General features: G+C 47.1%; 1 protein-coding gene across 1 annotated transcript; it reads right to left on the minus strand.

Moving 5' to 3' along the window:
- Nucleotides 1-8,386: 8,386 nt before the first annotated feature.
- On the minus strand, nt 8,387-9,328 carry LOC125644637 (olfactory receptor 52R1-like). The gene has a single exon (XM_048868894.2). It carries the CDS (start codon nt 9,323-9,325, stop codon nt 8,387-8,389), a length of 939 nt encoding a protein of 312 aa, XP_048724851.2. The 5' UTR covers nt 9,326-9,328.
- Nucleotides 9,329-13,182: the final 3,854 nt, after the last annotated feature.

Raw genomic sequence — 13,182 nt, forward strand, 5'->3', positions numbered from 1 at the left:
CTATGGTTTTCCTGCAGGAGACCCATACGGATTCGGCTGCCGAAGACAGCTGGTAGCTGGAGTGGGGGGACAGGGTCTACTTTAGCCATCTCACAGTCCGTATGGCTGGAGTGGTGATCCTGTTCTGCCCCGACCTATGGCCCGAGGTACTGGGGGTCGCCGAGGCTGTGCCAGACCATCTGCTGCACCTCCGGGTCCATATGGAGGGGCTCATGGTCAACCTCGTTAACGTCTATGCCCCGACATCAGGCCCGGAGTGGCTGCAATTGTATCAGCAGGCGTCCGCCTTCCTCAGCACCTTGGATCTTCATGAGTGCCTGGTTCTGAGTGAGGACTTTAACACCACTCTCGAGGAGCGGGACCTCTCAGGGACCGAGCAGTGCCCGGCCGCCGCGGAAGTCCTCCAGGAGATAGTCGAACACCACTTCCTGGAGGACGTCTGGCACGTCCACCACCCGGATGACATTTCCACGTTCACCTTTGTCCAGATGGAGGCCCATTGGTCGTGCCACTCCCAGTTGAACTGCATTTATTTATCACGCTTCCACCTTTCATGAGCCCACTCCTCCAGCATCCGGCCAGTCCTATTTTCTGACCATCATTTAGCCACCGTGACGGCCTCCCTCTGCGTGGAGAGGCCGGGGCTGGCCTATTGGCATTTCAACAACAGCTTGTTGGAGGATGTGGGCTTCATGATGTCCTTCTGGGAGTTCTGGCTGGCCTGGCGAAGGCAGCAGCCTGCCTTTCTCTCGGCACGGTGGTGGTGGGACCTGGGGAAGGTGCGCACCTGGCTCTTCTGCCATGACTACGCCCGGGGCGCCAGCCGACGGAGGGATGCGATGATAGAGCAGTTGGAACGGGAGGTCTTAGAGCTGGAGAAGCATCTGGCTGCCAAACCCGAGGATCCGCCCCCTGAGGAGCATGCCGGGAGAAGCGGGAGGAGCTCCGGTCCCTCAAGGCTCATCGGGCTTGGGGTGCCTTTGTTCGATCCCGCATCCGTCTTCTTTGGGAGATGGATTGCAGCTCCTGCTTCTTCTATGCCCTGGAGAAAAGGAGGGGGGCCAAGAAACACGTCACCTGCCTTCTGGCAGAAGACGGCGCCCCCCTCACGGATCTGGTGGAGATGTGCAGGAGGGCGAGAGCCTTCTAAGCAAGCCTTTTCTCCCCGGATCCAACCTATCCTAACGCTTGCAGGGTGCTCTGGGAGGAGCTCCCTATGGTCAGCGCGGGTGACTGAGACCAGCTAGAGCTGCCTCTCACTTTGGCTAAGTTCTTGGAAGCCCTCCATCGCATGCCCACCAATAAATCTCCAGGCCTGGACAGGCTGTCCATGGAGTTCTGCCGTGTGTTCTGGGACATCCTCGGCATGGAAGGAAGCACAAGGAGCTCTCCAGACCTCGTACTCCCAGGCATGTACTTCAGGAGGTGAAGGCCACTTTCCCACCCCCTGCTCTGGTTTACCTCGACAATGTCCTGCACAAGGGCGCGCCCCACCCACCCTCCACCCCAGGCCCGCCGGACCTTTTAATTGGGTCCCTGCCCCGTGGACCCAACCGACCCCCCCACTCCTTCACCGTGAGCTGGCTGCACAAGCTGCAGCTACTTTGTTTCCAGACCGCGCCAAGGAAACATCTATACAAGCTTGTGCTCCACACCCTTCACGCACTCACCTTTGTGCCCCACCCTGATACAAAATGGCAGGACCTCCTGCCACATTTGGAGCTTGAGGAGCCCCGGTGAGCCAGCCTATATTCCACCTTGGTCCTGAGGACTGCTGGGGATATCAGTTGGTGGCTCCTTCAGGAAGCTGTGAGCACGGGAGTGTACTTGGCTCGGTTCACCTCTATCCCAGACACCTGCCCCTTTTGTGGTGTGAGGGAAACCCTGGCACACATATATTTGGAGTGTGCCAGGCTGCAGCCCCTATTCCAGCTCCTCACCAATATTTTATTACATTTTTGGTTACACTTTCTCCCTCACCTTCTTTTTTATGCACTCCCTATCCGTGGATCCACAAAGTCACAGGATTTCCTGGTCAACCTCCTAGCTCTAGCTAAAATGGCCATTTATAAAACCAGAGTGAGGAGGTTGGCCGATGGAGTCTCCTGTGACTGTGGGGCCTATTTCTGATCCTCGGTCCGTTCACGTATCTGGGCAGAGTTCCTCTGAGTGGCATCCACTGACTCCTTTGATGCCTTTGAGGAGCCATGGGCAATGTCCGGGTTTCTCTGCTCGGTGTCCCCATCCGGTTCCCTTTGTTTGACCCTTTGACCACACTCCTGTCCCTGTTATTTCGTTAGTTGCCCCCCGGATTTATTTGGTGTCCAGGTACTCTGGATCCCCCTTTAGACTTCACCAGCCTACTTCCCGCATCCCAATAGGATAATTTTCCTGTGGTCATCTGTCCCCACCCTATCACAATACATATATCATTTTTGTATTCAAAGTTATAAATATTGGCTGTACACTTGTCTGATTCTAAGTAGGTGTTAGTAAAGCAGTTGGTCAGCTTCCTGAGAAAAGACTCTTCTCAGTAAGTGCCCATACAAGAAGCCCTTAAGCCAACAATGAACTTGGAGATGCCAATCCATATCTGAGCTTTCCCAGGAATGTGGCTTGGCTGGGAAGGAACTCAGTCATGTGTGGACATGTGACTTGCCCAGGGGACTTCAAAACTCCATTTTATACCTGGACTTTGCATAGGAGAGAGGAGCGGGTCTCCACCCACAAGAGAAAGTCTATTTAAACCCCTGGGAAACCCCTCCATTTGGTCTTCAGCTGGCTAAAGAGAGAGCCTCTCCATCCCTAAAGAATCATAGAATCATAGAATATCAGGGTTGGAAGGGACCCCAGAAGGTCATCTAGTCCAACCCCCTGCTCGAAGCAGGACCAATTCCCAGTTAAATCATCCCAGCCAGGGCTTTGTCAAGCCTGACCTTAAAAACCTCTAAGGAAGGAGATTCTACCACCTCCCTAGGTAACGCATTCCAGTGTTTCACCACCCTCTTAGTGAAAAAGTTTTTCCTAATATCCAATCTAAACCTCCCCCACTGCAGCTTGAGACCATTACTCCTCGTTCTGTCATCTGCTACCATTGAGAACAGTCTAGAGCCATCCTCTTTGGAACCCCCTTTCAGGTAGTTGAAAGCAGCTATCAAATCCCCCCTGAAAGACACCTGAAAGAAACTGGAACAAAGAAAAGTTATTAGAGGGGGTGTGAGTGATTGCTGGACTCAGACTAGAAGGAGGTTAGCCTGTAAAAGAAAGCTTAGTGGAACTGGTGAGGTTTTTATCTGTATTCAGTTTTATTACAATACTAGACATAGACTTGCATGTGTTTTTTTTTTTATTATTTTCTTTGGTAATTCACTTTGTTCTGTCTGTTATTAGTTGGAACCACTTAAATCCTACTTTCTATATTTAATAAAATCACTTTTTTATTTATTAATTAATTCAGAATATGTATTAATACCTGGGACGGGGGGAGGAGGCAACAGCTGTGCATATCTCTCTATCAGTGTTACAGAGGGCGAACAATTTATGAGTTTACCCTGTATAAGCTTAATACAGGTTAAAATTGATTTATTTAGGGTTTGGACCCCATTGGGAGTTGGGCATCTGTGTGTCAGGGACAGGCACACTTCTGTAAGCTGCTTTCAGTTAAGCCTACAGCTGTTAGGAGACGTGGTTCAGACCTGCGTCTGGGTTTTCAGCAGACTAGGGGGTCTAGTTCATACCAGGCAGGGCACTGAAATCCTAAACTGAAAGGGCAGGAAAGCAGGAGCAGAAGTAGTCTTGGCACATCAGCTGGCAACCCCCAGGGGGTTTCTGTGATCCAACCCGTCACATCGAGCTTCCATCAGCAGTTTACGAGAGAGAGCTGATATCTGATAGAGTTAAACCCCCACAAAGAGGAGTGGAGCCAGGCAGGGAGGTGTCCACAAGATGTTCTCTTCACCAAAATGTGTCTCCTCTGCCCTCAGTGTTTCTCAAAGTGCTCTGGTTTCAGGATTGACCCAGCTGGACTCCCCTGAAGGAAATGTTTCCTCAACCAGTCAGTACTGGTTTGGGGTCAGGAAGAGGATTTCTCTTCTCCTTTGGAAAGTGCTCCCCAGAACTGAAGAGGCAGGAAGTCCCTGTTTTAGTGGGTTTTGTCCCATCTTCCTGGATGACTGGAAAAAGGCTAATGTAGTGCCAATCTTTAAAAAAGGGAAGAAGGAGGATCCTGGGCACTACAGGCCAGTCAGCCTCACTTCAGTCCCTGGAAAAATCATGGAACAGGTCCTCAAAGAATCAATCCTGAAGCACTTGCATGAGAGGAAAGTGATCAGGAACAGCCAGCATGGATTCACCAAGGGAAGTTCATGCCTGACTAATCTAATCGCCTTTTATGATGAGATTACTGGTTCTGTGGATGAAGGGAAAGCAGTGGATGTATTGTTTCTTGACTTTAGCAAAGCTTTTGACACAGTCTCCCACAGTCTTCTTGTCAGCAAGTTAAGGAAGTATGGGCTGGATGAATGCACTACAAGGTGGGTAGAAAGCTGGCTAGATTGTAGGGCTCAACGGGTAGTGATCAATGGCTCCATATCTAGTTGGCAGCCGGTATCAAGTGGAGTACCCCAAGGGTCAGTCCTGGGGCCGGTTTTGTTCAATATCTTCATAAATGATCTGGAGGATGGTGTGGATTGCACTCTCAGCAAATTTGCGGATGATACTAAACTGGGAGGAGTGGTAGATACGCTGGAGGGGAGGGATAGGATACAGAAAGACCTAGACAAATTGGAGGATTGGGCCAAAAGAAATCTGATGAGGTTCAATAAGGATAAGTGCAGGGTCCTGCACTTAGGACGGAAGAACCCAATGCACAGCTACAGACTAGGGGCCAAATGGCTAGGCAGCAGTTCTGCGGAAAAGGACCTAGGGGTGACAGTGGACGAGAAGCTGGATATGAGTCAGCAGTGTGCCCTTGTTGCCAAGAAGGCCAATGGCATTTTGGGATGTATAAGTAGGGGCATAGCGAGCAGATCGAGGGACGTGATCGTTCCCCTCTATTCGACATTGGTGAGGCCTCATCTGGAGTACTGTGTCCAGTTTTGGGCCCCACACTTCAAGAAGGATGTGGATAAATTGGAGAGAGTCCAGCGAAGGGCAACAAAAATGATTAGGGGTCTGGAACACATGACTTATGAGGAAAGGCTGAGGGAGCTGGGATTGTTTAGTCTGGAGAAGAATGAGGGGGGATTTGATAGCTGCTTTCAACTACCTGAAAGGGGGTTCCAAAGAGGATGGCTCTAGACTGTTCTCAATTGTAGCAGATGACAGAACGAGGAGTAATGGTCTCAAGTTGCAGTGGGGGAGATTTAGATTGGACATTAGGAAAAACTTTTTCACTAAGAGGGTGGCGAAACACTGGAATGCGTTACCTAGGGAGGTGGTAGAATCTCCTTCCTTAGAGGTTTTTAAGGTCAGGCTTGACAAAGCCCTGGCTGGGATGATTTAACTGGGAATTGGTCCTGCTTTGAGCAGGGGGTTGGACTAGATGACCTCCTGGGGTCCCTTCCAACCCTGATATTCTGTGATTCTATGATTCTATGATTCTTCTCTCTCTGTGTTCATTTAGGTCCATCTCTCCCTTTCCTTTTTAACTCACCCTCCACCCCCCGCCAACGCCTTCCTCTCTCTTCCACTTCTAATGTGCATCCCATCCTATGTACCAGTTACAAGCATACAAAGGGCTGTTATTCCATCAACTTCAGTGACAACTGAAGGTGTAGTAATGTGAATTGCTGCATCTGAGAGCTGATCTGGCTGGGCACGAAACAGTGCACATTAGTCTGGTTATTAATCCAGGTAAAACAAAGTCCCTGGCCATTACCATCAAGCAGCCTGAAAATGCAACCTGCTTGGTATTAACCTGTATGGTCGGACTGGTTATCAGGTGGCAGCTTCATAGACAGGGCTGGAGGCTGCTCGAAAGATGTGGGCACTTGGAGAGCAGCTGCTGTTGCCCTCTTCCATTCCATAGACTTTGTGGTTTTGTTGTGGTGTCAGGCTTGCTACAAAGCTGCAGTTCTATGGAACAATAGGTACCTCATCTCCCCTGGATGGGAACGAAATATGCGACTGATGAAAGCTGAGGATCTCCAGGCTGACATTTTCAACCCAGGAACCAATCCCTGCAACAAACCCTGTTGTTAGGATATAGATATTCAGGCCTGTCTGTAAAGGCCTATACTCTAAGAATTTAGGTGTATTCTTATCACTTGGTTAGTGATAGAGGTATAAAAGAAAGAAAGAATCAAAATCACTGTCTGCCAGTGTAAGGGCCTTCTCTTCCTGTGACAGTCTGAGGCCCTGTGCTTAGGCTAAGGCCTTTGGCTAAGCAGCAGAGGCAGCCATAAGCTGGGAAGTGAACGGTCACATCCTCACATTCCAAATTTGTCGCATTGAAATAAGGTGCTATTGGGCTGTTAGGATACAATCCTGTCCTGATAGTGCCCCCAGAGAAAGGGAAGTGCCTAGAAGATGTAAAAGGAAACGTAGTTTGATAGCATCCTGTCTGGCGAGAACTCACTTATCAATAGCTGGGATGTGAAATCCTCACTTCTGTATTGTTTTGTCATTATAGTTCCCACTTTGCTATTGTTTGTCTGTATAATCTCTGTCTGGTTCTGTGATTGTTTCTGTCTGCTGTAGAATTAATTTTGCTGGGTGTAAACTAATTAAGGTGGTGGGATATAATTGGTTACATAACCATGTTACAATATGTTCAGATTGGTTAGTTAAAGTTCAGGAAAATGATTGGTTAAGACATAGCTAAGCAGAACTCAAGTTTTACTGTATAGTCTGCAGTCAATCAGGAAGTGGGGGGGAAATGGGAACAGGGAATGGGGATGGGGAAATTGGAATCATGTTTGGCTAAGGGCAGGAATGGGAACAGAGCCACAGGTAAGGCTCTGTGGTGTCAGAGCTGGGAATGGGGACACCAAGGAAGGAAACTGGAATCATGTTTGGCTAAGGGCAGGAATGGGAACAGGGACACAGTTGTAAGGCTCTGTGGTGTCAGAGCTGGGAAGGGGGACACCAAGGAAGGAAACTGGAATCATGCTTGCTGGAAGTTCACCCCAATAAACATCGAATTGTTTGCACCTTTGGACTTCGGGTATTGTTGCTCTCTGTTCATGCGAGAAGGACCAGGGAAGTAAGTGGGTGAAGGAATAACCCCCCTAACACCCGTTGCCAACGCTGTCCGCATATCTAGCAGCAGAGAGTATCAATAAAGCATTTATTAGATGGAGTGAGAACTGGCTAATTGATAGGTCTCGAATGGAGATGTCCGTGGGGAATACTCATCCAATGGGAGGATTTTCTAGTGGTTCACATGGGTTCTAAGGCACCTAACTTCCAATGATTTGGGCTTCTAGGAGCCTGGATGATGAGCTAGAGATAGGTGTCTATTTCCACATGGGGCTGTCAGCTATGAGCCCTCTCCTGGAGCGAGGTGCCTAGGACAGGTCAGCACATTTCCTTAGGGACCCAAGAGAGTCGTGGGGGAACAAGACCCAAAATCTCTGCTCTACCTGATTCGGAGCAGGGACAGAAACACAGGTCTCCCATGTCACAGGTGTGCCCTGAACAGCAGGCAAATGGCTTTCTGGATGGAGCTCTCAGTCTCTGTGGCTGGAGCTGTTCCATTTTGCACAAATAAACTTTCAGTGGACCAGGGATTTGAAAGTGGGTTTCCCAAATTCCAGGTGTGGGTGCTAAACCTCTGGGCTGTGGGATATTCTGAGGGTGCAAACACACAGATGCACATGCAAACACACACGGAACTACATGAGTGCACGCACACACACACACGGACGCACATGCACACAGACATGGACCACATTCACACACACACACAGACAGACAGACAGACAGACACACACACGGATGCACATGCACACACACACACTAACAGATGCAAGTGCACATACACATGGGTACACAGATCTCGACAGACAAACACATGGACCCACGTGCACACACACACAAAGTCTCACACACACACACACACACACACACAAAATATATTCCTGACCTTCACGGCCCCATTCAGGAGGTGTGGTCTGAGAACCCCTAACCGATTAGGTCTGCTGGGGAGATAGGTGGATCAGGGAGCAGAGCCTTGAAGGAATAGGGGGTTAGGGCGTAACTTGTACATCGACCAATTCCCCAGTTTGTCACACTGACACAGCACAGCAATTCCAGGAAAAGATATAATATCACTCTGACTACCATGTAAGTGTTTCAGGGAAGGGGGCCCATCACCATATCACCAGCCACCTCTGCATGGAGCTCAGTCTGAGAGCCAGAGCACCAGGAGAAAAAAATAGATTCCTTAATGAGTACAGGGCTGGAGCAGCCTGTCCCGGATCTGTTTGGTCCTCACCCCATAGATGATGGGGTTTAGCATGGGGGGCATCAAGAGGTACACATTGGCAATGAGAACGTGGAAATGCAGGGGCACATTCTGGGCAAATCTGTACATGAGGGAGAAGAAGAGATTTGGGATGTAAAAGACTAAGATGGCACAGAGGTGGGAGATGCAGGTCTCAAAAGTCTTGAGCCGGGCATCCTTTGTGGGGAGGCTGAAGATGACTCTGAGGATCTGGGTATAGGACAGGGAAATAAAACTCACATCCAGACCAATCAAACAGAATACCACAAAGAGACCATAATAACTACTGGCACGGGTGTCGGCACAGGCCAGCTTCACCACAGCCATGTGGGCGCAGTACGGCTGGAGGATGATGTTGGTTTTGCAATATGGCCACTGCCTCACTAGGAAGGGAAAGGGCAATGCAAGCATGCCACCCCGCAGCATCATGGCCAGGCCGATCTTGGCCACAACAGAGTTTGTCAGGATGGTGGAATGTCTCAGGGGATGGCAGATGGCCACGTAGCGATCAAAAGCCATGGCCACGAAGATCCCAGACTCCATCACTGAGAAACAGTGAAGAAAGTACAGCTGGGTTAGGCAGGCACTGAAATTGATCTCCCTGGAATTGAACCAGTATATTACCAGCATTTTGGGCATGATGGTCGTAGATATGACCAGGTCAGTGATGGCCAGCATGAAAAGAAAATAGTACATGGGCCCATGGAGACTCGACTCTGTCTTCACAATGAACAGGATGGTGAAGTTCCCCAAGACGGCTATGGCATACATGGCACAGAAGGGGATGGAGATCCAGACATGGGCTGCCTCCAGGCCAGGAACACCCAGCAGGATGAAGGTGGAGGGGTTGGTGAAGTCAGTTGTGTTGGAACCTGACATGGAGTAGAGGAGAAGGTGTTCTACTCTGAGGCAGAACGGTGTCTCCTGCATGTACATATGTTCCCCTGGCTTCCTGTATGTGCCCAGGCTCTATGGTGATGGTAGTAGTACAAATTCCTGGATGGAGAGACAATGTTAATATGAGATACAACATACGCTATTGAAGGCTGTTCTCATGGGTGAGGCAGATTGGTCGCTCTTCACAACCTGAAAAATTATATTTTCATCATTCAGATAAATGAATTATGAACAACTGACTCTACTAATGCCAATTCCATATTTTATGGGGCTTCTTGCATCAATAATTCCTACATTTCATGGTCTGAGAAAACTTAATAGGCACCAGCAGTAAACATGAATGTGGTTATCCATCATCGTTCCTTAATGCAATGAAAGCCAGGCTAACAAGTCCATGCTCTAGGGAGTTCTGCATTCACCTGATTGCTCAAAATCTGACAGTGGGGAAAAAACAAACCATTGCCAAGATATGTGCCAAGTGAAAATATTCCAACTGGAACATACCTCAGGGAAAAGACCTGGGAGTCATTGATAGCAGCTCCATGGAAACACCTGCTTGTGCACAGCAGTGGCCAAAACAAAGACAATGTTTGGATGCCTAAGGAATGGGATGAAGAATAACCTGCTCTGACTATGAACTCAGTTTTGGTTACCCAGTCTCTCTAAAAGGGTTGCCATATGCAGACAGATTGAAATGTCTGTGACTGTTTAGTATAGGGAAGAGACAAAGAAGGGGGCATATGATAGAGGAGAGCCTTATTGCTTCAAATGGGTTAATTCCCCACAGCAAAACTGATTGGGAGGGAAAAAATAGACAGAAAAACAGGAATGAAAATTGGGAGTTCTTTCAGAAGAGTTCATTAGATATTCAAAAAGTCACAATTCCATAGTCAAGAAAATACAGAACTTTGGACAAACCCCGGTTCAGTGGCAAAGCGAAGGCAGCGATGTTAATCTTTCAGAAAAAGGAGATGTGTTAAAAAAAAAAAATTGTTCTGCATTTGGAAAGAAGCAGTATAATTTCATCCTTTAATGGGAGAACATATATATGGTTGATCAAAGGAATAATGTGGATGCAATAGACTTTGATTTCTCTGAGGCATTTGATTTAGTAGGGGAAAACATCCTAATAAAAAAAAGAACACTGTAGAATATCAATCGAGCACATGTAAAATGGACTTAAAACTGCCTAACTGACAGATCCCAGAAAGCAGTTGTCAATGGGCTATTGTCAGCAAATTTTGATGTTTTAGTGGGGTTCTTCAGGGATCAGTCCTATGCCTGATCCTATTCAATATTTTCATCAATGATCTGGAAGCAAATAGAAAACCATTGCAGATAAAATTTGTGTACGACCCAAAGATTGGCAGAATGGTTACAATAAGGAGGCCAGGGCAGGCATACTGATTGATCTGGTGTGTTTAGTTGATCTGGGCCCATGCAAAGAAAATGTTTTAATACAGTCATATGCAAAGTGATCCTCTCTGAACAGGGAATGCAGGCCTGACCCACAGACTAGGGCACTGTATTAAGGAATGTGGGGACCCTGAAAAGGATTTAGGGGTCCCTGTGGGCAACCAACTCATCGTGAGCTCCCAGTGCGATGATGCAGCCAAAAGGGCTGATGCAATCCTCGTATGCATAAACAAGGGAGTCGTGAGTTTGAGCAGGGGAAGGATTTTATCTCTGCACATGGAGAAATTCACTCGTCGAACCACAGAGTCCATATTTCAAAAGGGATGTTGAAAAATTGAAGAGGTGCAGAAAAGAGCCACAAAATTATTGGAGGAAGGAGAAAATGCTGGACAGAGAAAAACTTAAAGAACTTAATTTATTCATCTTAAATAGTAATAACGGGCTCTGTAATCTATCAGAGAAAGGCAGAGCAAGAACCAATGGCTGGAAGCTGGGGTGATTAACCGTTGGAACAAACTGGTGGATTCTCCAACTCCCCATGTCTGCAGATCCAGACTGGATCCTTTTCTAGAAGATCTGTTTGAGGGATTCTCTACACTTAGATAGCTACAGTGGCATTTCCGTAGTGATTCAGTGTAGATACTAACACTGACGGCTGGGGTTCTCCCATCAGTGTATGTAATCCACTTCCCTGAGAAGTGCTAGCTAGGTTGTGGGAAGACCTCATGGTGTCTACTCAGGGGTTAGGTTGATATAACTACATCTCTCAGAGGTTTGGATTCTTTCTGATGCTTCAAAAAAAAGGCAAATGCAATGTTAGATTGTATTAGCGGAGGCATAAAATGCAAGTCACAGTAGGATATAGTACCGCTCTATTCAGCACTGGTTAGGCCTTAGTTAGAGTGTTGAGTCCAATTTTGGCACTCTGTATAGAAAGGATGTAGATTACCTGGAGAGGATCCAGAGGTGAGTGACAAAGATGATCAAAGGGAGGAAATACAAGCCATATGAGCAAAGGCAGAAGGAACCAGGCATGTTTACTTTCAAAAAGATGAGATTAAGTGGGGGTCATGATAGCAGTCTTCAAATAGTTGGAAGGCTGCCATAAAAAGCTGGAGGAAAGTTGTCCTATTTTGCCACAGAGGGCAGGAGAAGAGGCAATAGGTTCAAACTACAGCATAGCAGATTTAGATGAAATATCTGGAAAAAAAATTCTAACTGTAAGAATAGGAGAACAATTGAACAGATGCCTAGGGAGGTTGTGGAAGTTCCTTCACTGGAGGTTTTCTAAAGGAGAAGGGAAAGTCATCTGTCTGGGATAGTTTAGTCATAATAAATCTTGCATCAGGCAGGGGGTTAGACTAGATGACCCTTGAGGGCCCTTCTTATCCTATGGCTCTGTGATTCTACAATGTAATCTAGTCAGGAGCAGGACTTAGTCAAACACAGATCATGGAGATGAATACTGGGGAAACTGGGTAAAATTTAATAGCATGTGTTATGCAAGAGGACAGATTGGATGATTTAATGGTCCCTTCTGATGCATCCAATGAAGTGAGCTGTAGCTCATGAAAGCTTGTGCTCTAATAAATTTGTTAGTCTCTAAGGTGCCACAAGTCCTCCTTTTCTTTTTATGGATACAGACTGACACGGCTGCTACTCTGAAACCTTCTGACCTTGAACACTGTGAATCTATTAATTAAGAAACTAGATCAGGCAATAATGTTTACTGTACCTCATAACATGAGCAAGGGAACATTCAATTACATTGAACATATAACAGTGAGAAAAGAAAATTCTTAACAGAATCCATATTTAACCTGTGGAACTCATTGGCACTGACATATTAGGTTGAAGTGTTTAGCTGAATGGGATTCACAAATGGGGAAACTTTGGGGAAAAGGGGAGCCTATAGAGGAAGCAGGGGCTCCACCTGAACCAAAATGGAACCAGATTGCTGGCACTTTACATTAAAAAGGTCACACAGCAGTTTTGAAACTAAGGGTTGGGGGAAGCCGACAGGTGCAGAGGAACACATGGTTCAGACAGAGACATCACGAAGGGGAGGCTCTATTAATGGAGATTCTCTAAGTCCTAGTGAGGACGAGATGATGGAAAATGATAAAATACAGGTAGGATCTGATGAGAAACAATGAAATGAAAAAGTGTCCCGTTCAACTACATCATGTAATGGCAGACAGCTAAAAGGACTCCAGATTTTAAAGTGCTTCTATACCAATGCTAAAATTCTAAATAATTAAATGGGTGAACTAGAGTGCCTCATATTGAGGAAATGGTAACAAAAATGATTAGGGGTATGGAAGCACTTCTGTGTGATGAGAGATTAATAAGATTGGGACTTTTCAGCTTGGAAAAGACATGACTAAGGGAAGACATGCCTGAGGGCTGTAAAATCATGACTG

Source organism: Caretta caretta, chromosome 1 (genome assembly GCF_965140235.1).
Source record: "Caretta caretta isolate rCarCar2 chromosome 1, rCarCar1.hap1, whole genome shotgun sequence".
Taxonomy (NCBI): Eukaryota; Metazoa; Chordata; order Testudines; family Cheloniidae; genus Caretta; species Caretta caretta.

Excerpts from the sequence above, each read along its gene's own strand:
- LOC125644637 (XM_048868894.2), bottom strand. The coding sequence starts at position 9,325 with ATGTCAGGTTCCAACACAACTGACTTCACCAACCCCTCCACCTTCATC.